Raw genomic sequence first — 24943 nt, 5'->3', positions numbered from 1 at the left:
AAGTAATCCAGTTTAAAAGGCAGACTTTAAGAATTCACTGTATCTAAATGGGATACCTTCTCATGCAGCTTTTGCCCTTCTTTGTATCCCTAAAGCTTAGCATAATACATGGTACATAGGAGGTGCTTAATAAATGCTTTTTGACTGACCCACTCACTGAATGAAGGCCATTATTAATTGTATCAGATCATAAGACAAAACTAATGAGGTTTATGGGGAGTTGGGAAAGGGATCTAGAACCCTAGGTTAAGGGCAACTGAGACCGCAATACTAGTGTTTGGAACAAAGGAACTTTAAGACTTCTGATGTTCTTCAATCTTCAGTCACTTTGGCGTTCCTAGAATGAATAGGAAATATAAGATCATATGTAAGTCTGAGGTTTTATGTCTTAGACTTAAAACCTTAAGAGATCATAAACCTGGACAGCTGAGAATTCCTGAATGAGCTCTGTTTTATAGCTCTTTGGAGAATGATCATAGAGTATTAGAGATAGAAGGGACCTTAGACATTCAAGTCTGATGCCTTCATATTTACAAATGAGGAAACTGGCCCCGAGAGGTTTACAGCTGGATTAGGCTGCAAGCAAAGAACTAGGATTCAAACCCATCGCTTCTGACTCTAAATCCATTGCTTTTTCCACTCACTATAACTTTAACCTTAAGTAGTACCTTTTATCTTGGTTGTGATTATTTACATTTATGAAAATAGTGACAGATATAATAGCCACAAAATTCTCATTTTAGGGAATTCAAATATAAAATGATTTACTATTTAAATGTATTTATGTGATCTCACTGAAGTGTGTACCCACTCCAGTGATACTGCTCAGACCCGTGCCTTCTAATCCTGTGTGATCCTTGTCCGTGTGTGTTCCATGTCCTTCCCCCTTACAAATTGTCCTCCAAAAAAGATCAATTCAGTGTGCTAGAGACCTTCTTCTGGGTCTTTTAACGTTATGTGGGTGCCCCGCAATAGAGTATAGACTCAAGAGCAGGTATTGTTTCATTTTTGCCTTTTGATCTCATGCACCTGGCATGGTTCCAGCAGCATAGTAAGCACTAAATAAACGCTTGTTGACTGACTGATAGCAGTTCCACACTTGGGCTGTCCGTCCATTTATTGTCCCTTGTTTTTCTGATCGTGTACTTCTGATGAGCCAATCTTTCACACTACTTTTTGAATTCCTATCATAAGTCAACTTATGCATACCATGAATTTTCCCCTTTGCCTTTTTGGGTTCTGACCTAGGCCCTCTTACCTCCCCCCCTAATTTATTTTACTTGGTGTTCTCATCAGCTCGCATGGATTCAGTTATCATCTCTATCCTGATGATTCACAAATCTGCTTCTCCAGCTTTCTAACGTCTCTGCTGATCTCCAGTCTCTCATCTGCAGATGCCTAGACATCTTGAACTGGATGTCCTATAGACATCTTAAACTCAGCATATCCAGATAGGAATTCGTTATTTGACTCTCAGAACCCCTTCCCTTCCCAACTTCCCTGTTACTGTTGAGGGCACTATCATCTTTCCAGTTACCCTGTATATCAACCTAGGTGTCGTCCCCAGCTCCTCAACATCTCTCACCATCTATATCCAATCGATTGCCAAGGCCTGTTGATTGCACCATTGTAACATCTCTCAAATATGCTTCTTCTCTCTTCTGATAATGCTGCCTCCCTGGGGCAGGTCCACATCTGCTCTGTCCTGGACTATTGCAGTAGCCTGCCTTAAGTCTCTCTCCACTCTCATCCCTCCTCCCCTGAGCTGCCAAAGTAATTTTTCTAAAGCACAGGTCTGATCATGTCACCCCTTCCCCCCCCCACCAGTAAACTTTAGAGGCTCCTTATCACCTCCAGGATCAAATACAAAATCCTCTGTTTGGCATTCAAAGGCTAGCTCTTCTTCTCTAAGCCACCACTTCCCCCCCTCCCTCACACAGACATCTTTCCAGTCATCTTATACCGTATACTCTACCATAGTGATGCTGACTCCTGGCTGTTCCTCAGTCTATCTCCCAACTCTGGGCATTTTCATTGTCTGTTCTCCATACCTAGAATACTGTCCCTCCTCATCTCTGCTTGCTGGCTTCCCTGGCTTTCTTCATATTCTAGCTAAATCCTATCTTTTTCAAGAAGCCTTTCCTAATCTCTATTTGAGTGCCTTCCTTTGGTGAATTATTTCCTATTTATCCTGATTGAACATAGAGTTTACATGTTGTTTCCCCCATTAGATTGTGAGCTTCTTGAGGGTGGGGACTCTTTTGCCTTTCTTTGCATCCCTAGCACTTAGCACAGTGCCTGGCACATAGTAGGCACTTAAGAAATGCCTATTAACAGACTGACTACTTTAGGACATCCTCAGTTTTGCTTCTTTCATGATTTCCATGATTTACAACCATATAGCATTTCTGGAAGAACACTGTTGTTAAAAGTTGGATTTTTGTTTCAGGGAGCAGCTTGGGGTCTTTGAAAGTGTTGTGGACAGTTCCTAAATGCATTTCAGCCTGCTTTTTTTTTTCTTCCTTCAGTTCTATGTCTGGCTTATTGTCCATATGAAATGCCTGTCCAAGAAATATATACTGATAGACCAAATGATATTATTCATTGTGTTGGTGTCACAATATCTTAGTTCAAACAAAAGATTCATGAACATTGACAAAAGGTGTGTTAGCACAGCATTAATTATTGGGTTTGATCATTTTCTCCCTTTGTCAGAGATGGCAAGAAACAACTCACATCCCAAAAGTGTATTAACTTTCATGATACTAGTTAATCTATCATCATTATCAGCAAACACTTGACAGAACATCTCCTATGTGTAAGACACCATACTATATGCTAGGGATACAAAGAAGCATAAAATGTGACCTTTACACTAAGGACCTCACAGTCTAGGTGAGGAGACAGGGCATTACATAAAAAAAAAATAATGATGTAAGATACATATGCTAAGTGTCAAATGAGCAGCATAGACTAAAATACTACATGACTTTAGAAGAAGGAGAAGGTGATTGTGAATGGGGGTGACCTGCAAGAGATGGGACTTACATATAGAGTAATATAAAATATAGGATGTGAGAGCTAGAGGACACTTTAGAGATCTAGTCTAATGCTATCATTGGAGTAGGATTAGGTGGCATACCCTGGAGTCAGGAAGACCTGAATTTAAATCTGGCCTTACTGGCTGTGTGATCCTGGGCAAGTCATTAAGCTTATTTGCCTCAGTTTCCTCATCTATAAAATGAGCTGGAGAAGGAAATGGCAAACCACTCCAGTATCTTTGCCAAGAAAACCCCAAATGGGGTCACTGACCCAACAACAAAAAATCCTGTCATTTACAGATGGGGGGACCTGATGCCTAGAGGGTATAGTCATTTGCCAGAAGTCACACAGCTTACTAAGTTGAGAAGATCAAGAGATGGTGGGGGCATCAGAGGACATATAGTCCTTTCCCCTCCTTTTACAGATGCAGAAACTGAGGTGGAATAACTTGCTTGAGCTCCATGCTGTTCCTTCTCTCTGCTCCTCTACGATCTTTTATCACAGCTTCAATAATCACCCGTATGCTAATGACTTTCAGATCTCTACTTCGTGCTTTCTGTCCTCTCAACTCTGTTCTCTTACTACCAGCTGCTTACTGGATGCTTCCATTTGCATGTTGTCTGAATGAATGAATGAGTGGGTGAGTAAACATTTATTAAGTGCTTACTGTGTGCCAATCACTGTGCTGTAGGCACTAAGGATACAAATACAAAAGCAAAGACAGTCCTGGACTCAAGGAGCTTACATTCTCATGAGGGAGACCACACACACCATGGCCTGGGTGGGGTGGGGGGGGTACTTTCTTTCTGGAAAGTTGCTGGGTTGGTGAATGGGCCCATAAGGGAATAGATTAACACACCCTATTCAGGGAAAATGGTTGATTGATTGGGTTCATGGTTCCAGAATGTGAGAGTCGAAGAGGAGATGGTCTGAGAGCAGGGAAGGAAGTGAAGTTTAGCTTGCTTGAATTAGTGGTCCAAGAGAAGAGGGGCCCAAAGGTGAAAGTTCTTCTAAGGCACAGTTCTGTCACCTCACATTCGGCATATCTCAAGCCAAATTTCTGTCTTTCTCTAAATCAGTTTACCCACCAACTTTCCTTATTTTTGTACCTCCATTATCCCACTTACTCAGATAAGAAACTTGGAAATCATCTTTGATTTGTCCTTTTTCTTCATCTACTATACTGCCCACTAGTAATCCTCTTATTCCTACTAAATATACTTGTCCTTTCTCCTTTTCCACTGGATTTGTCTGGCCCCTAATCAGCTGTAATAGTCTCCTGCTCTCCCTGGCAGTAGTTTCCTCTCCCCACTTTAACACAACACAGCAATGTACTTACTCATATTGTGCTCTTCTCTTGGAGGGCTCTTTCCCCTTCATCCACCTCTGGCTACATGGAAAATCCAAGTTATTCCTCCAGGAGGATTTCCTTGCCCATTACACCTCTCATTTATCTGCCTGTCCTGATAACCCTCCAGCATTCTGTGCCAGAGAATATTTAGCCCTCCACTTTATGATGCCTTGTATTTTGCATTGATTGTTTAATGTGTTAAGTAATGTTCACTCAGCCAGATTATAGCAGGTTTATTTGATTGATTATGTCTACACAGATATAAAGACTTTCAGAGTTGGTGGCTTTCTGAGAAGTTCTTAGGGCAGTATTGCTGCCAGAATAGTCGAATTGATGAGTAGGATTGTAGATGCCAATAGATGGAGAAGGAATTTATATCTAGTGTCTCTGACCTAAGCTACGGGATATGCATAGAAATGCTGTAGGAACAAGATGTGGGCAGTTAAGAAATTAAAGACCTGAGATTTGCTGATTAGTGGCTCCTTGATTTCTCTTTCCTTTGGTCCTTCAGGTTTTATGGTACTCATTGTCATCTGATCATTTTTCATTTTTATTGAAAAAATTAATTGTCTTATGCTGCTTTTTGGTAAAAATGAATACCTGAAGGTAGCTATGGGGATGTGAGAGCAACAGAGGGCAAAGGGAATGGTTTTAATTCGGGACAATACAGGATAGAACAGATTGGAGTGACCTGGATTCCCATTTAGAGCTGAAGCCATTCCAAGTTAACCCTGAGATTCAGGCTGCTCTTTCATATTGTAAAAAACGACTTCAGGACCCACCATGGATGTTTTGGAGGCTCTCTAGGCCACTGGGGATTAGCTACAATACCCGACTTATATTAGCTACCCTGGCTGGGCTGGGACCTAATGACCCCCTTCTCTAGAGATGTAAGCAGAGGAGTCCTTGTGTCCAGGTCTGCAGTCATTATGAACACTGGGGAATGGCAGCAGAAGCCAAAAAGTAGAAAGATAAGTTTTAAAAGCTCTAGAGGCTGAGAATGAAAATCCATCTATATGTAAAACATATGCACACATGTATACATATATGTATGTATACATAAATATGCACAGATGTTGTGATAACTTTAGCCACTGGTTTTGTCTACTGTATTTCTGTTTGGGGAATTTATGCTGGTCTAATTCACATTCACATGTTGATTATTGTCAAGAGTGTTCCCACGTTTTCTTTGAATGTTTAAACCTTTTTATTATCACTTCTTACCTGGACTTAGCGCAGTGCCACATAGCAAGGGATTAATAAATACTATGACCATGGCTATTGCAGTAATCTTCTAATTGGTGTCCTTGTCTCAAGTTTCTTCCCTCTCCAGTCCATGCTCCGCTCAGCTACCAAAAGTCATTTTCTTAAAGTCCAGGTCTGATCATATCACCTTCTTCTCCTGCCCCTGGTAACCTCCAGAATCCAGTAAAGAGCCCTCTATTTGACGTTTAAAGATTTTCAACACCTAGCCCCTTCTTCTCCTCTACTGACTCTTCAGTCCAGCCACACTGACCACCTTGCTGTTCCCTGTACACAACACTCCCATGTCTGTGCTTTTGTACTAGCTTTTCTCCACGCCTCCCTCTTCACCTCCAGGCCCTAGCTTCTGCTCCAATTCCCTTTTTTGTAGGCAGCCTTTCCAGGTCTCCTTCCCACTCCTCCCAATGCCTTCCCTTTGAGATTGCTTTTCCCCTTTTTACTGTACAGCTTTTGTATGTTCCTAATCGTTTATGTGTTGCCTCCCCCATTGCCTCCTTGACCATGTTTTTGCCTTTCCTTGTATCTCTAGCACTTAGCACCGTGTCTGGCACATAGAAAGCACCTAATAAATGCTTGTTGCCTAGCTGACTGCCTGGCACAGTCTTGAGGCCTGGAGCAGCAGGGGCCCAGTGAACGGTGTGTTGGGGCTGGGATCAGAGTCAACTCAGCCCTCCATTAACCGTATGGCCTTGGGCAAATCATTTAACTTCTCCAAGCTTTCCTTTTGCCCATTTTAAAAATGGGAATAAAAGTATCTGTAATTACCTATCAGAGAGGACTTCTGAGAGCACCCCAGAAAATAATGCATGTAAAGAGTGCTGTGTGAACATAAGGTATTATTATATACCTAGGCTTTGTGCTCTTCCCCCAAAGAGCTCAAAATGGTCACATCTAAATGATTTCATTTACAATAAGGTTTTTAAATTTGGAATTTATGATTACACAGGCAAGGGCTAGTCTCAAGGATGGTTAAGAGATATGGAATACAGCTCTTTCCAAAGAACTGAAAATGAAAATCACCCAGAAAGCAGTGGAGAGATGGAGGGCTTTCATGGTGGTTGTAAGCAAGATTAAAGTATAACAAATGAGGAATTTCAAAGAACAGGAATAAAAGATGCTCCCGGGGAAATGTGTGATAGAAAAAGAAGGTTGAAAGATGACAGGTAGACAGACTGAGGGCCACACTGTATCCTCATGCTGTTAGGAGAAAGTGAGGAAGTTCTTTGGCATGTTGAGTTGACCCTCCCCTATAGTGAACTCATTAGAATCTCTGGAGGGTCACACATGATGGGCAGGCAGGCAGGAATGGTTTGCAGTCTGTGTTTTTGGAGGAAACATCCAAATTAATGCAGTCATTGATCTACTGGAGTGAGTATTTCTTAATCAAATAATGTCACCAGACTTGTAGAGGTAGCTTTTATTCACTTAAGAGAACAGACTTTTTCAAGCAGTTTAGCAGCAGCCATTTGTACAAAAACAATGGGTTAATCACAAGTGATCCTTATCCTGTCATTAAAGCAAATCTAGTCAGACCTCTTTCTGTTTGGCAATACGTTTTTTTTTAACAACTTGTATAGAATTAGAATATGATCAAATACTAAAACCATAGAGAATACAACATAATCTCTCTTTTAAATCAGAATCTTGGCAGTAGCTGATGTTCATAATTATGAACATCAAATGTCACTGAAATGTAGATGTGTCAGAGTCCCAGTTAATAGAGAAGTTTAGTGAATAGAATTCTGGGTGATAGAGAGGAATGTGCATTTATCAACTTGTAAAAGTGAAAATAATGGTTAAAAATGAAACTGACTTCTATTTTCATACCCAAAGTGGTGGGTGGCCCTTGATGGAAATACATTCTTTTAAAAATATTTGTGATAAACAGAGTACTATCTTTCTACTTTTAACCTCTGTTCCTTGGGAAGCTCCATGAAGGCACGCAGCATGGATTTTCTAAACTTTGTTTTTCCCCCAGCACTTAGTACACAGTAGGTGCTTAATAAATGTATGTTGAATGGAATTTTCCTTACCTTGTATTATGTGCTATAATTGGTGATTTTCATTTTTGTTACAGATGTTCTTATACTTTGAAGACCATGGACTAGTGACATGCTCTGCTGATCACCTCATTATTTTGTGGAAAAATGGAGAACGAGAGTCAGGATTACGCAGTTTAAGATTATTTCAGAAATTAGAGGATGATGGTGATTTGAACCTTGGTTTCTAGTTTTGCTGAATAAGGCATTCATGTGCATGAACCCTGAATATCAAAGATAGGCTAAGAAGAATTTTAAGAGATATCTGGAAAATTTTAATATATTTATCTTTTACAAAATTTTAAAATGCTTTTTTTCCCCAACTGGTGCATAAAGTTCTGTTTTTGTTGTTGAATCATTGTATTCTCTGAACTTGTAAAGAGTGAATATATATATGTATATTCATATATGTATATATGAAGAGAGAGAAATGTGTGTGTGTGTGTGTGTGTGTGTGTGTGTGTGTGCACGCACGTGAGTCCCTGTGGTAGAAACCATTCCCCCTGAGAACTTTACCAGATGGTCCTCACGTAGCTTCTGAGGTGATCGCACTTGGAATTACTAAAGAGGCTTTTCTGAATTTAAAGAAACTGAAATCCTCAGCTGAATCTCGAAAACCTTACCTCTTTTAAAATTGTAGGATAACAAACCCACCCACAAGAGTCATATAAGGTTTAAATTTAACGAGTAATGGAATGAATTATGCTCTTCTGAAACTTTCTGTACAATTTATCCCTGCTGAAATTTCCTTTATTACTAGGATAGGAGATGAAAAGGAACTAACTAGCTCTTTTCTTTTTATATTTTTAACCATTCAGGGAAATTGAAAAAACCAGTGTGGTCTAGTAGGAAGAGCACTGGCCTTCGAGGCAGGAGACCTGGGTCCTGATGCGGCCTCAGATACTTCCTGGCCATGGGAACCTGGGCTAGGGGAAGTCATTTCACTTCTGCTTCCCTCATCTGTAAAATGGGGATCGGGAATAGCACTTAAACTACCCACCTCAAAGGGTTGTTGTGAAGAAAGTGCTTTGTGAACTATAGAGTGCTGTACCCATGAGTTTTTGTCACTATTCTTGAAACACTTCAAGTTGATGTAGCCCTAAAAATGAATGTTTGGTTTTTTAACTATTAATCCATAGGATCATAGATTTAGAACTGGAAGGGACGTTAAAGATCATCTAATCTGTTCCTTTTTAAAAGTATTTTTTCATGTGAAAGGAAAAGAAAACTTTTATTAGTGTATTGTAAATTTGTATTATTCTGCTTGTAAACTGACTGCCTTGTAGAGTGATCTTTTGGAGCAAAAATAATATTGCCACCCAGAACATGGCCAGCATTTCTCTCTGGGTTTGCATTTTTGTTGTTGTTGTTCAGTTGTGTCTGACTCTTTATGAGCCCGTTTGGGATTTTCTTGGCAAAGACACTGGAGTGGTTTGCTGTTTCCTTGTCCAGTGGATTAAGGCAAATAGAGTGAAGTGACTTGCCCAGGGTCACAGACCTAGTAAGTGTCTCAGGTCATATCAACTCCAGTCTTCCTGACTCAGCACTCTATTCACACTGCACCACCTTGCTGCCCCCAAGGTTTACATTTGCAAGAATGCAAACTGGCAGGCACTGACTTGATTGAGAGTCTGAGTTTGTTACCTATGAGACCTTGGGAGTATGATTAATCTTTTTGGGACTCCATTCCTCATCTGTAAATTGAAGGGGCCTGGCTAGATGGCCCTTGTGCTCCCTACCAGGATCTATAATCCTATGAATTTGCCTTTAGGGAATTTAATCTATAGTTGATAATTTTTAAGTGACATCTTGGAGAAGTTGAAAGCCCTGATATAATTAAACTAAGTTTAACCTTGGGAGACATAGAGGTTTGGTTCACCTTTGTTAGGTACGATGATTTTGGCTGGAGGTAACACTGAAGTGGTTCTGTGTTTTGAGTTTCTTCTTCCAGACTTGAATTATTTGGGTGGAGTGGGATTGGAAGAGAAGGGAAATTGTGGCATTAACTAAAAGGGCTTCTTAGAGCTGGAAGGGATCTTAGAGATCACCTCTTCAGCTCCCTTCTTTTATAGATAAGGAAGCTGTTGAGAGACCCTGCTAACTCAGAATCCTTGGGAGAAACCTGTGAGCTCTGCCTCCCACCTAATCTGGTTGTCTCTAAGTACTTCAGTACTCTGTAGGGCTACCTTGAATTTGTTATGGGGATAAATGACTATGTGAAACTTAAAAAACCATTTGAGTGTATAGCTTTTTTTTTCCTTTTGACAACTAGGCTTAAATATTTAAATCAAATTCTATTTTCTTTAGTCTCTAAAATCCAAATGAGCATGAAACTAGTTAGGATTCTGAGTGTTGGATTTATTTTGTACCTCCTCCCTTCCATGGAATTCAACCTGAAGCATTATCCTAAAGACTTCATTTTAACCAGAATTGAAATTGAACTGAAAAAAATTTCCCATGTTATTTCCTAGTGTGAACTGACATAAGCTGTTACTGGCTTGATTTAGAACTGTAGCTATCTCCCCGGATGTTTTAGGACAGAAAGCTGAATCAGTAAGAAGCATAGCTATTTGGGACAAGGGAATTGCCGCTGATAGCTCAAGATTCAATTAGCTCATCATTAATGAATGAAGGACAGAGGCTCCCTTTATTCATTTTAACTGAAAGTTGAAAAAGGCTTCATTTATTCAACGACTGCTAATATTTGATCATGTTATCACCATACATTTTAGCCTAATTGCCATGGCATTAGATTACCTTGTATCCCTAATTCCTTAGTCATTTTTTCAGAACTAGAAGTGAGGAGGGAACTTGGAGTCCACACATTTAAAAAGTTTGGTAGGATTAATTTTAAAATTATTTTAAAGTAAGATTAAATGGCCCAAGGAAGGTATTTTAATAAATGGAATTCAACAGTATACCTGTCAATAGTTGCATTAATCTCTTTTCTCAAAGGGTATTTTTCTGCCAATTTATGTTATTTCTGAATCAGGAAGTAAGAAACCTTTATTCAGGCCTTTAACAACTCTTTAAATAATTTTTCTTCCTTGTCTTTTGTTTAAATCGGTCTTTACCTTGGATAGCTACCAGAAGAGTTATCTTAAATCATATAATTTTAGCTTTGGAAGGGGCCCTCCAACACCTTCAATTTCCAGATGAGAAATATGAGCCTTGAAAGGTAATGTAGCTAATTTTTGGGCAAAGATGATGTCAGTTTTGGCTTTACACAGAATCCTAAAATAGGTAAAGATTAAATCCCTAGAGCATTAATGAGGAACTGATTATTTATAAACTGAGACCCTTTAGCAAAACTCTAGATTGAAAAGGTGGAATCGGGACTTACGATGTGTGCTAATCAGCGAGGCTTGTACTTCATTTCAGACTTGACTTCTTGCTGGACTTTCTCTGGACCCTTCTGAAATCAATGCTTTCACAGTGCTCACAGAAGGCTTCTTGTTTCTTTAGGTGGAGGGGATGGAGATGGAAGGGCCAGGGTTCCCATTTGCAGATGAGAATTATCCCTTAAGGATAATCTTTGAGGAGGAAGTGGTTCACTTTGGGAAATTTGAGCACTGCCTGCTTCAGTGAGCCATCTCCTCTGTATTGCTGGCCCTTCTCAGGGCTGCTTTACTTTCTTTTTCTGCCATTTCTGTAAAATGTAAGCTCTTTGAGGCCAGGAACTATTTGGTTTTTGTCTTTTTGTCTCCAATGCTTAGTACAATGTAGGTGCTTAATAAATGTTCCTTGAATTGAAATTTTGAATCATCTTTAAGGGCTTTAAAAACAATAGACTGTTTGGGAAGGAACCTCTTATCACGTCAGGTCTTAGCTAAAAGCAGGAGAAGTTGCTAGATGGATTCTCAGGGGCCCTTTCAGCTCTTTGGGTTTCCTAAATACAAATTATCCATCCATTACTGCTCAGATTTTGCTTAATAAATTCTGAATTATACCACGAATGAAAGGCAGTTTCTTTACTTCTATGAGGCATCCTCAGCAAATTACACAGGAATTAATAGATAAATCACTGCCCCTGGTTTGCTAACTTTGTATTTCCAGAATATATACTCTGTAGATACACTTATAAACTGGTCAAACATAAACTTTCTACTTAGAAGATTCTATGGGCCAAACGATTTAAATTGCTGGTGGAAAACATGAATGTGTAATAGAAGATTACCCAGAGTGAAATAATAGAGCCCAAATGTTGAGTTTGGGAAGCATTAGTACCCTAAATTTATATGTCTATCCTTTGCAATGAATCTTATCCCCTGGTACATTATCTTTTAAGTTTTCAATGAAATAGCAGATTTTTAGACCTGACAGATTGATAGCAGCTTGGCTTATGAACAGATCACAGCTCATTAATTGAGCTAGTCCTACGTTAATTTCTGGGAGGTGGAATTTTTTTTTTAAGTACAGTAGGATGGGAGGGAAGCACTAATATCATAGGAACTGAACAATTTCCAGTGGATGAATTTTATATTCTGGCAGGGGCTGTGACTCTGGCTGCCCACCTAGTCACATGTGCTCAGAGTTGAGCTTTCTAACTATGACAATGAAATTATAGCCAAGACTCGTGGATATTCCATATGTATTTTCTTCTGTGGTCTCCTTAGTGTACTTCATATCAACAAAGTCACACGTGCCACAACAGTGGAACCAATACACAATGACGTATCTTATCGATCACTGATAAAACACAGAGCCTCTAGGAAAGTCTCTGTTACAGATTTAAAGGCTTCAGATATAGGGGTGCCTACTCTTAACCTCCATTTACCTCTCTTTGGCCGGCTGAGTTCTGACTGGATGGAGAGAGAGACAGGGCTTGTTCTGTTCCTGGAAGGCAAATTTGCCAATATTCACATTGAAGCAAGTGAATTGTAGTCTTAGATATGAAGGTACAACTCTATAAATAAACGCAGAGTGTGGTACGTAGTTCAAGCTAATAGGAATAGGAGGGAAACAGACCATTTTGAGATCAACCTCTCCTTTTCTTGTTAATATTAACAGTGCTAGGTATATAGGTTTTCTCAAAAAAGTAGAGAGCCTCACATCCCCTAATTTCTTCTGGAACCTTGAAGCCCTATGTAATGTTAGGGAGGTATTCAGTAGAAGAAGGCAGTGAGTTACTCATGTTTTGGTTTTTTTTTAAACTATAAGGGCCTCAATCTTACAATCGTATTGGACATACACGTGGTACAGAATCCCATGCTTTGGCTAAATTGGCTCTGGAACATTGAGCTGAGAGCTTAGCAACTCGTCAGAAGTCTGCAGATTATACTGGTAGATAAAGAGCAAATCCACATTTGAGTTTTATTACCTGCCTGTCTTAAAGCATTTAACATTCCCACATTAATTTTGTAGTTGATACGAAATCAATTTGACATAACACTGAGTTAAATGAAATGTTTCATATAGAAATTGTCAGTCTCCTGATAAATGATCCTGCGAGTGAGATGGTTAGAAAAGATTGTTCTCGCCTTATGTAAGCTGCTGAATTCTATCCTACCTTGTCATAACTAGTTCCTGAAAATGGAACTCTGTCTTTGGAACAAGTTTGGACCAGGTCTTCAAAATGCCATCCCTGTCGAATAAAAAAACACACTAAAGCCAAAGTCTTGATACTAGGAAAAATTTAGGCCAAACAGATCAAATTAAGACAACCGTAGGGAAATGGGGCTCAGCTGTAGGAAAAGCCATTACAAATACTTCACAAAAAAAACAACTTCATCAAATATACACAATGCAGCCTTATGATACAGAGCGGAGGGCGGTAGCTGCTGCTTCCACAAAGATGCTATTACAATTTTAACAAAAATAGAGCTTAGGTGCATTTCTTTGCATGGAAATTTCATGAATGCTTCCATTTGTTAGTACAAAACATAGAAAAACATTGGCACAGTATGTAGTACTCAGCAAAATGACAGTCATTGTATTTTTTTCTTGACTACCAAAACAAGCCCTTTTTCTTTTACCAACTACATTTCCCTTTCCCTGTACAAAATCTGAGCCAGCCCTAGGCCCTTTTGCATTTGCAAATTTTATGGTTTGAAAAAGCACCTCCCTTACCAGTCACATTCAGTTACTGCTTAGACCTCTTAGAAATGCAGCATGGAGTGAGCAGCCTTTGAAAGAAAAAAACCAAATACACCATTTGCTGGGTTGCTAGTATTTATATACACGTAAAGGAGTTGATTGGGAAAAGGGAAAAAGGAGTCCAAAATCTGAATTTATGTTAAGCACAGAAAGTTGTGAGAAACGAAATGTATAAAAATATGCATTTGTGCTTGAGAAGCTTCTTAGCATACAATTCATATTTTAAAAGTGTAATGACACCCTGCAATATGCTTGGTTTCTAACATATTTACATATCTTGTAACATTTTTTTTTTTTACATCATAAAAGCAAAAGAGCGCTGTCCAATAGGCAAGTAGGTGGGCAAAAAGAAGAGTTACATATAGCATACGGCATAGCACACTGCACAGACTTGGACCCAGAAAATGTAGATCAATTTAATAAAACCTTTAAACAGCAACTGTATACAAACTTTGTTGTTGTTGTTGTCGTTTTTAAAAAGAAGTTCTTGAACATATACTTAGATTTAATGGCTTTTGTATAATACGTGCAGTGTTTGTTTCGTTGCCGCCTCCATAAGGTGGAAATATATGAAATTCATAAATCCCCCAAAGCAAGATATCCTCTCCCTCCCCCCAATTTTGGATGGCTTTTATAGGAAAGAGAACCACAGGAGTTCCTGGTGCCATTGGATGGAGCTATCATTAGGCCGGTACTCTTTTGGTTGAGCCTGTATTTATTCTGGCCAGGGGAACCACAGTTTGGCAAGAACACTATCAAACCAACAGGGTAATCAGACCTAGCTGTTTGGTTCATTTCATGCTGGGTCTTCTTAGAGGCGGCCATCCTCTAGGGAATCTTTTCATGAGGAATCTTTATTGACATTAATACTCAAGAAATAATCAAGTCATATGGTGACATTTGCTCTTTTTTTGAGGACAAGATGTGAAGGTTCACTAACCCATATATATGCTCGTCATCCAGGTGAACAGAATATGTAAGATAGCCATTTGCTAGCGACAACAGCGGAAATGACCTTGCAAAGTATCTGCCCTCCCTCAAATGTTCAATAGAACATTTACTCACCTGTGTTAGATACATAACTTTCCAGGAATGAAATGCTGGGAAATTCAGACAATTTAAGAGGAAGTATTAACTGTTAGCTCCTTAATCTACAGCTGTTAGCCTCACTTCAAATGGAAATACACATGTCCCTCTCTTCTCCATTACTAAGTGATTCACAGTGTAGCTTGTAGATTAAGAGGTCTCATTTTGTGGCCTTTCCTCTTTAGCTGTCAGATGGAAGCCTCAGGCTCTTGCATTTTAACTCATCCAGCATTTTCCAGTGTTTGTAGTTATCAGCCAAATGTTGCATCAGAGCTGGGAGATGTGCAAATGCTGTAGGGATACACAAAAATCAAAAGAAACCTGTTGTATTAAGTTAAGCTGGGAAAAAAAAAAATTTACAGGGCCGTGTCTCTAGGCCCTAGAGTCAATTCACTAGACTTTATTTTGCTCATTCTTGGGAACTGAGTTGCATATGTTTAAATGATCTGGTTATAAGATAAGAATAAAATATCCCTTGACCCTTAGTGGGGTCTGGTAGTAAGAGGATGGTAATCCATCACATACGTTTTGTCTGAGAGTAAAATAGAAGCTAGAGAAAGGAGGTGAATAGAGACAGAGCAGTGTTGCTGCTGCTACTGCCCAGAGCTGAAGAACTGTCTAATTCTTGCCCCTCGGAGGGAAAATACTGTTTTAGACAACTTAGGATGAACTTTTTCATGTATCTAATATTGTAAATGTTAAAAACAAATCACCTAATATAAACCCCCAAAGTAAGCTGCATTTTAGGAAAAATGAAGAAAGTCACATATCCACACATACCCGCCATTAAGAAGTGTGTTTTGGCACTTTACCAACCAGATCTAGGAACTAGCATTTCTAAAGACTCTAATACTGAGCTCTGGAAACAAGGACAAATTGCTGGAGTAACTTAACACAACAGAAATAAATTCTAATAATCAGGTATTTTTGGGAACCTACAAGCACCTGTTGCACTTGAGCACCTTTGCAGGTGTGACATTTTAATCTTGATGGCTAGGTTATTTTTGGACATCCATCAATCCCATGTCTACTCAATCACCAAATTCTGTTGATTCTCCCTCTTGGATGTTTCCATTCCCTTCTTTTCATTTCCATTGTTGCCAGTCAACTTCAGAAGCTCAATGTCTGGGCTTTTGCCTCCAATCTGCACCCTCTACCTCTTGACATCTATCATCTCTCTTTGACAGATCTCATCTGTCAAAATCCTATCCATCCTTCATGGTCAAAATCAAATGCCACCACCTCCATGAAGTCTTCTCAGACTATGCTCTCTTCCCTGAGCGATTTGTCCCTTTGAGCTCTCAAAGCATTTTGCTTGTACTTTTCATGGCACTTTGTGGTACATTCTCTATTATATTATACATTCTGAATTATATTCCATAGTATAGATCTTGAGTTATCTTTGCTAAAAAAGCTATTTGAAGGCAAGGACCATGTCTAATTTTTCTTTATGTCTCCCAAAACACATGTATGCTCAGTAAATTTTTGCTGAATGAACGAATGGGCTGGGTTCCTTGTGTTCTTGTACTGTTATTATAGTAAGGCAATAACAATTCCTTTCTGGCTAACTGAAATCTCAGTCTAAGCAGGTGTTTCTTGGAGAAAAAGAAAACATAAACTTCCTTACCATCCCAAGCATCAAACATATCCGTTATGAAGTAGTCAATGAAGGAGATCTGGGACTTTGGGATGCTGCAAGTATTTCGATCAAATACTGGCATCACCACCGGTAGCCCTTGTCTCTTCTCTTCATCTGTCTACAAAAATAAAGAAACAAATAAATATGATTAGCTTTGTGGTTTTGCTGCTTCTCTGGATTTCATTTCAGGAGCTTATGCTATCCTTCCAACCCAGTGAGATCACCACCCCTCCCTGCTGTAGAAGGTCCACATATAGACTTGGCTTCTCGCATACCTTCTGCTACAAGTGGTCCCATGGACTGCTCAACACTACCCTTCACTTTCTTTTCCCTGCCTCTATTTATTTTCCCCAGGCTTACCTCTTTGGTATTCTTTGCAATCCTATGGATTCACCTATGGACTATGTTCTATATAACACCCTTCTCCATTCCAGTTTGCCCAATCATACCTTCTTTCCTCTTTCACTGAGCTCCTAAAAACTCATTCTTCTATGTGACTTCCTTTACTACATGGAAGGAGAATGACAATTTCCTTCACCCAGCTTCCTTCTTGGGTCTCAGATAACTCACAAAATCAACGCTGAAAACTGAAATGTGTAACGAATGGAACAGAACTCTTTTCTTCTGTTGCCATAGGACAGGCCCAATATCTTGTGTCCTGCCCCCCCCAGACTAAGTAATTGTAAGGTTAGCATTTAACACAGTGCCTAGTACATAGTGGGTACTTAATAAATGCCACGTGACTGCCTGTGACCTGTCAATTTGGATAGGAAACCATTTTCTAAAAAGTTTAGCATCTTCTAGGATAAAAGAGGTTTAGCTGATATTTTAAAGGACTTTTTTTTCCTCCTAGGGGTTTTAAGCAGAGATTTAACATAGTTTCAACACCCAGCATTCTTTGTTTATGGTTATATTTTGGGGAACATGATGGCTAATAGTGAATCCGAATCTGTATAGTAATATTAAACCATAAAATAACAGGCTCCTACTGTATTTATTCTTCATAGGTTGGATTTTGCATTGTGCTATTGGGATAATTACAAACTGATTTTGACTTTTTAAAAGGTTAGTCTAAGTTGCTGGAATATTGAATGTTTTAAAAGAATTACAGTTTTATTCTTTACAAATATATGCTGTAACTCAAATTAGACTTAAGTATAGTTCTTCAATCTACCTGCTTTAGAAAGGTCCTTCAGGAGACTGGCATAGAGTATGTGCTTAATGAGTGTTAAGATGTAAGGTATGTGTAATTCATACTTGGCATGTAGATGAATTGTTGCTAGGCAGTGCTTTCAATACTTAAGGAAAGGTCAGAAGTTTGTTCTTTTAGGTATTCTAAGCATTCCCCACCCTTGTGCTTTTACTCATACTATCATTTTGTACAAACTACATGGAGAAGAGCTACTTAGCAAGGGTCAACTTTGATCTGATCTCTCTCCTATATGATTTATAGAAAATTCCAAGATAGCCGCCTCCAGATGAGTGAATGGGTCTTTTCAGTATTGCATGAAACAGAGTTGCACAGAACATTAGTGCTGGGAGAGACCTTAGACCATCTAGTCCAAGAACTGGACAAACTGTAGCTTCATGGGGCCACCATAGTGGATGGTGCCTCATTCAAGGGCGTGGTTGAGAGTGTCAGCATTGCCCCTCAGAGATTACATGGACATGTTACATGACAAGGACTGTGGCTTAAAATGCCCAACATAATACTCTGTGTAAATAAATCATATTGAATTCCAGAAATTCAAAGATGGAAGGAACATGTTATCCTAGTGGCCTAATACAGTGGGAAGAGCACTGTGTTTGGAGTCAGAAGTTCTGGGTTTGAATCCTAATTCTGCCATTCTCTGTGTGTCACTGACGAAGTCCTTCACTTCTCTGTGACTCAATTTTCTCATGTGTAAAATGAAGGGATTGGATGTGATGACCACTTCAGTCCCTGACTTGAAAAATTCAAGTGGCTCCCTATCACTTCCAGGATCAAATATAAAATCCTGTTTCTTATTCTGTGAGAAAAATGGGCCATTTGGACCCCTACTTCATTCCAATAAATATTAATCAGATTGTTATTTTACATAAATCATATAAGGATAATTAGATAAGATAGGTTCTTATAGTAGGCCTTTATAGTGGGCCTCAAACTTTAATCCAACGCTCACTACTTGTTTACCAGTTATGAAGCTCACTTGGGCAACCACAAGAATGCTGACAAAGATATCTCCATCCTGTTCTGCTCAAATTCCACGTCCAAGCCTATCATGGGTAGGAGATTTTTTGTAATATGGAAAATACCCTAGTTTGTTTTTGTGCTTCTGGGCCACCCTATTTTGTCCAATATGAGCAGGTGACCATCTTAAGACCAATTAGTGGAGATGGCCCTTGCCTTGCTCATGTTGAGACCACCCATTCTGACGTATCATTTCTAGCTCCCCAGGACAGTTGAAATCAAGGTCTATTAACCAACGAGATTCTGTATTTTATCATTCTTCTTTTGCGTATTTGGATGTCAGACTCTATAAAAGTAAGGCCCCTGGGAAAGGGGACATCTCAGATCATGAGGAAGATCTAAGGTCCTCTTCATTAGAGGAGCTATGGAACCATTAATAAAGTGCTATTGACTTGGAGTTCTGCCTCAGTGATTTTTCTTGCAGATTGGACAACTTTGAACCCACAATTCAAAGCCCTTTATAACCTGCCTCCCTCCCCCCACCTTTCCAGTCTTCTGACACCTTACATCCCTCTCACACTCTCTGATCTAGTGTCACCAATCTCCTTGCTGTTTCTCAAACAAGAGAGTCCACCTCTGGATTCAGGGCATTTTCACTGGCTCTCCCCCAGGACTGAAAGGTCTCCCTCCTCATCCTCACCTCCTGGCTTCCTTTTCTTCCTTCAAGTCCCAGCTAAAATTCCACCTTCTATAGCAAATCTCCTTTAATTCTAGTCCCTTTCCTTTGTTATTTCCTACTTATTTTGTATGTTGCTTGTTGGTACATAGTTGTTTGCATGTTCTCTCCCCTGTTAGATTGTGAGCTCCTTGAGAACAAGGTGGTTTTTTTCTGTGTGTGTGTGTGTGTGTGTGTGTGTGTGTGTGTTTTGTTTTGTTTTTTTTGCCTTTCTTTGTGTCCCAGTGCTTAGCAGGAGTTCCTGGCAAAAAATATAGTCACTTAATAAATGTTTATTGACTGCTTATCCTATTCTAGCTTCAGTTCTATGATCTCATGAGCCAGTAGCTACCTAAAACAGTGATGTACAAATTCAAATAGAAATGATGCCAAGCAGACCACAAATGACTTAGGAAACCACAAATTAGCATTAGGTGGCATAATGTTGTCCTGGAGTCAGGAAGACTTAAGTTCAAATCTGGCCTCAAACACTTACTAGCTGTGTGACTCTAGGCAAGTCACTTAACCCTGTTTGCCTCAGTTTCCTCATCTGTAAAATGAGCTGGAGAAGGAAATGGCAAACTACTCCAGTATCTTTGCCAAGAAAATCCCCAGTGGGGTCATAAAGAGTTGGATGTGATGAAATGACTCAACATGTTCTGTTTTTATTTATTTTGCTAAACATTTCCCAGTTACATTTTAATCAGGTTCCTGCACACTCAGGAGTTAGTGTTTGGGGCCTGAAGGATAACCACCAGTTTAGCACTTCTGCTCTACACCATCCTCCCAAGGTGGTCATCAAGCCTTTCCTTTAATGAGGGGGATCCTGTTCACTTGTGAATAATCTCATTGCTAGGAAATTTTTCCTTATACTAAGTCAAAACCTGCTTCTTTGCATCTTCTACCTGCTGCTTCTGGTTCTGCCTTCTGGGTGAAACAAAACATATCTAAACCCTTTTCACACAGCAGCCCTTCAAAGACCTGAAGTTGTCCAAGATGGTGGACAACTATCTTTTTTTATTAATTTATTTTTAGTTTTCAACAATCACTTCCATAAGCTTCTGAGTTTTAAATTTTTCTCTCCCTCCCCAAGACAGTGTGCAATCTGATATAGACTCTACATATACATTCCTATTAAACATATTTTCACATTAATCATGTTGTAAGTAAGAATTAGAACCAATAGGAGGAACCACAAGAAAGAGGAAACAAAAAAAAAACAGAAGAAAAAAAATGCAAATACTATCCCTCGATCTGCATTCAAACTCCATAGTTCTTTCTCTGCATGTGGATAGCATTTTCCATCATGAGACCTTTAGAGATGTCTTACATCCTTGCATTGCTGAGAAGGGTTAAGTTTATCAATATTAGTCATCACACAACGTGGCTGTTACTATGTACAACGTTCTCCTGGTTCTGCTCACTTCACTCAGCATCAGTCCATACAAGTCTTTCCAGGTTTTTCTGAAGTCTGCCTGCTCATCATTTCTTATAGCACAACAGTATACCATTACATTCATATACCACAACTTGTTCAGCCATTCCCCAGTTAATGGGCATCCTCTCCATTTCCAATTCTTGGCCACCACAAAAAGAGCTGCTGTAAATATTTTCGTACATGTGGCAGTGGACAACTATCAGGCTCCACTCCCAAGCTTCTCTTTTCCAAACCTAGTCATTCCCAGTTTTTTCAATTGAGGCTCAAAAGGCATGAGCTTGAGTCCCCTCACCATCTTAGTCACCTGACTCTGGATGTCCTCTAGCTCATCAATGCCCTTCTCAAAAGGTGGTACACAGAACTGAATAATACAGTATTCCAAATATGAACAGGCTGGGGCAGACTATGCCTTCTTAGTCCTGGACACTGTGGCCTTCTTTTCTTCTCCCTCTATACTATTTTACTTAATGATTTTTATGATATTTCATGAATTCAATCATCTCTAAGCTAATGAATCAAATCTACTTATACAGCCTTAACCTCTCTAACTTCTAAATTCCCATCTCCAATTGCTAATTAGACATCTTGAACTGGATGTCCAGTAAACATTTTAAACTCAACAAGTTCAAAACTGAAGTCATCTTTCCCCAGAAAGCTGTCCCCTTTTCTGAATTCCTCTATTACTTCTGAGGCCACCACCATCTTCTCTGTCACCCAGACTAGAAACCTAGGTGTCATTCTTGACTCCACAGTCTCTTTCAACAACCCCCCCCATCCAATCTTTGCCAATGCATGTTGATTTTCTTTTCATAACATCTCTCAACTATTGCTCCCTTCTCTCCTCTGACACTGCCACCACCCTGGGACAGGTCCCCATCACCTCACTCCTAGACCAGGGCTTCTTAAACTTTTTCCACTTGTGACCCCTTCAGTACTTGTGGGTCACGACCCACAGTTTAAGAAGCGCTGTCCTAGATTACCGCAGTAGCCTGCTGGTTGTTCCTTGCTATGTCTCTCCTGCTCCAGTCCATCCTCCACTCAAAGTGATCTTTCTAAAAGTGAAGGTCTGACCATGTCATCCTCTCCACCTCCTTCTGCTCCTCCATCTCCTCATCCTGTGCCTTGCCCCACTGGTTTACCTTCTGAAGCTCTTGTCACCCAAGTCATTCTCCTCCAGTCTTTCTTTGCCTTTAGCTTCTGTCCAATACCCTTCATTCCACAGATGGAGATTCTGAGAACCATTGAGGTAAAGTGACTCCAAGGTGACACAGCTAGTTAGAGGCAGAACCGAGGCTCAAACTCAGGGCACCTGAATCCCAGCTCAGAGTTCTTTTCACTATTGCTGAATGACTCTAAAACTACTATTTTATCATCTCACTCTTGTTCAATTCAACAAAACATTTATTAAGCACCTACTATGTGTAGGTACTGTGCTAGGTGCTGGTGATGTTAAAATGAAAAATGACTGTCTCTTGTTCTCCAGGAATTATATAATCTATATCTATATCTATATAATCTATATAATAGATAATCTATATAATAACCTATATAAACTATATAATCTGCCATAATCTAGTAGAACCTTCCCTCCTTGAACTGATACAGGGCCTATCCTAAGTACCTAGCAGCTTAATTTAGACAGATTGTATGTTAATAATACCTAGCATTTAATGCTTTAAAGTGCTAGTGAACATTATCTCATTTGATCCTTACAACAGCCCTGGGAGGTGTGTGTTATTATTATCCCTTCTTTACAGATAAGGAAACTGAGGGAGGCAGCAGTTAATTAAGTTTCCCAGGGTCACACAGTTAGGAAGTGTCTCTGAGGCCGGATTTGAACTCAGGTCTTGGTGACTCCAGGTCTGGTGCTCTAACCATTGCGCCACCTGGCTGCTGATTTACTATAATGTGAAGCTTTCTGGTTGTTTCACACATAATAGCTTTGCCTTGCCAGTTAGTCGGTAAATTGCTGGAGGGGAGAAGCTATAGCAGACATTTCTTTTGAATCCTCCATAATGCCCAACATGGTACAGTATGATGCGGTAGAAGGAAGCCTGAATCTGAAGCCATGAAAACTAGATTTAAGTTCTTGAGTCTGATAGTGGCTATGTAAACCTGGCCAAGTGACTTCACTCTAAGTCTCAGTTTCTTCATCTGTAAAATGAGCTTAAAATATGGGAATTTCCCACTTCATTGCCTTATTATGAGGAAACTATACTTTGGAAATTGTAAAGTGCCATCTCAATGTGAGAGCTTGTAGGTACTCAGAAGTACTTTCGAGGTAGCCAGGTGTTGCAGTGGATAGAACACTGGCCCTAGAGTCAGAAGGACCTGAGTTCAAATCCGGCATCAACCACTTATTAGTTGTGTGACCCTAGGCAAGTCACTTAACCCTGATTGCCTCCAAACAACAAACAAACAAACAAACAAAAAAGAAGTACTTGTGAGATCTTCAGAGATCCCAACTGTCTTGCCCAATCTTCCCATCTAGGAAAGCAACAACATGCATCTGAAGCTAGAATAATTGGTGCAATGGATAGAGTGCTGGAGTTGGAGTCAGGAAGACCTGAGTTCAAATCCTGCCTCAGATACTTCCTAGCTGTATGACCACAGGCAAGTCATATTAACTTCTGTCTGCCTCAGCTGCCTCATCTGTAAAATGAAGATAATAATAGCACCTACCTCCCAGGGTTGTTGTGAGGACAAAATAAGATAACACTTGTAAAGTGCTTTGCAAACCTTCAAGTACACTGTATAAATACTACTTCTTGTTGAAATTGCACTAAGACTTTTTGGATATCATAGATATATATTTACATATATAATACATATAAATGTATCTATATACATTATTTACAGATAAATAATGAAACATCTCTATATATAAATTATGTGCACACACACATACACACATACTTACAGATGAGGAGCTGAAGCCTAAATAAAGAGGTTAAGTGACTTTGCCTAATCCAAATTTTTCACGTGCAATTCAAGGCAGTTTCCTCTTCTCTTGCTTCTGTGCAGAAGAGCCATGGGCCTCTACCTCAGCACTGAGTCAGGGATGTGAAGTCCTTTCTCTCTTTTCTCTGGTCTAATGTGTGCTATTAAACATCAAAGACCACGTACAGGCAAGGAAAATAAAGAAGGGTCTTTCATATTTTCTTTCCTCTTTTTGCTTTGGCTTTGCTGCCTTCACATTATAGCCTTTACTTGGAATATTACAAGTTATCACATTTTCAATTACTCCCCCTCCGCCACTAAGACAAGAATAATCAATTCTCCACAAAGCAAATTATCAGAGACTTTTTTTTGTTGTGATTGTTCAGTTGTTTTTCAGTTGTGTCCAACTTTTTGTGATGCCATTTGGGGTTTTCTTGGCAAAGATACTGGAGTATTTTGTCATTTTCTTCTCCAGCTCATTTTACAGAAACTGAGGCATACAGGTTGAGTGATTTGCCTAGGGTCACACAGCTAGTAAGTGTCTGAGCCCAAATTTGATCAGGTCTTCCTAACTCCAAGTCTAGCATTCTATCCACTGTGCCTCCTAGCGGAGACTTTACTTGATAATTAATAAAAATCACAACTCAGTTACATAGCACTTTAAAGTTCACCACACAATAACTCCATGGGGTGGTTAGTGAAGATATCATCCTTGCCATTTTGCATGAGGAAACTGAGGGCCTAAATGATTTTCCCAGGATCTTCCAGTAAGTGGTGGGCGGAATCACAACTTGAACCCATCTCCTGATTCTGGTTCTCTGGGTTCATCTGCCTTTTGCAGTCTTCTCCACAAAGCGCCTTGGGTAGCCTTTCTCTCTTTGCTCCTCCCACCCCAACCTGGTCCAAATTAGACAAGGAGAACAGAAGTCTGAACTGTAGATATCAGGACCCCAGAGGTAGGAGGAAAACGCAGCTGGGACCAGCCTAGACCTTATTATTCCCCCATGTCCTTTCTCTTCTTCCTTCTCCGTTGCCTTTAGCACTCTCAATCCTTCCTTCCCCATCTCACAAGGGTTTTGCTGACTTTCTGCTAACACGCGTAACTTTCATCAAACGTAGGAACGTTTTTGTTATTCTCTAACTGGATCCTTAGAGTCGAGAGCT

The 24943-nt window shown here is 39.7% G+C and overlaps 2 protein-coding genes across 6 annotated transcripts in view; one reads left to right on the top strand and one right to left on the bottom strand.

The window, feature by feature from the left end:
- The window catches only part of WDR41 (WD repeat domain 41), a 71404-nt gene extending 62380 nt beyond the window's left edge, over nucleotides 1–9024 (top strand). For all 5 annotated transcript variants that reach the window (XM_027863625.1, XM_027863627.1, XM_027863624.1 and 2 more), the window contains exon 13: nucleotides 7734–9024. In XM_027863625.1, coding sequence (XP_027719426.1) covers nucleotides 7734–7886 — 153 coding nt within the window. In that variant the 3' untranslated portion in view covers nucleotides 7887–9024. The remainder of the gene's footprint in view (nucleotides 1–7733) is intronic.
- A 186-nt stretch (nucleotides 9025–9210) lies between these two features.
- The window catches only part of PDE8B (phosphodiesterase 8B), a 255279-nt gene continuing 239546 nt past the window's right edge, over nucleotides 9211–24943 (bottom strand). The window contains exons 21-22 of the mRNA XM_027863365.1: nucleotides 16505–16634; nucleotides 9211–15168 (exon numbers count right to left, since the gene is read on the bottom strand). Coding sequence (XP_027719166.1) covers nucleotides 15059–15168; nucleotides 16505–16634 — 240 coding nt within the window. The 3' untranslated portion in view covers nucleotides 9211–15058. The remainder of the gene's footprint in view (nucleotides 15169–16504; nucleotides 16635–24943) is intronic.

This window comes from Vombatus ursinus, unplaced genomic scaffold (assembly GCF_900497805.2).
Source record: "Vombatus ursinus unplaced genomic scaffold, bare-nosed wombat genome assembly UNPS02014772.1, whole genome shotgun sequence".
NCBI lineage: Eukaryota > Metazoa > Chordata > Mammalia > Diprotodontia > Vombatidae > Vombatus > Vombatus ursinus.
The sequence above is the reverse complement of the archived record's forward strand: the minus strand, read 5'-3'. Positions and strand labels throughout refer to the sequence as shown.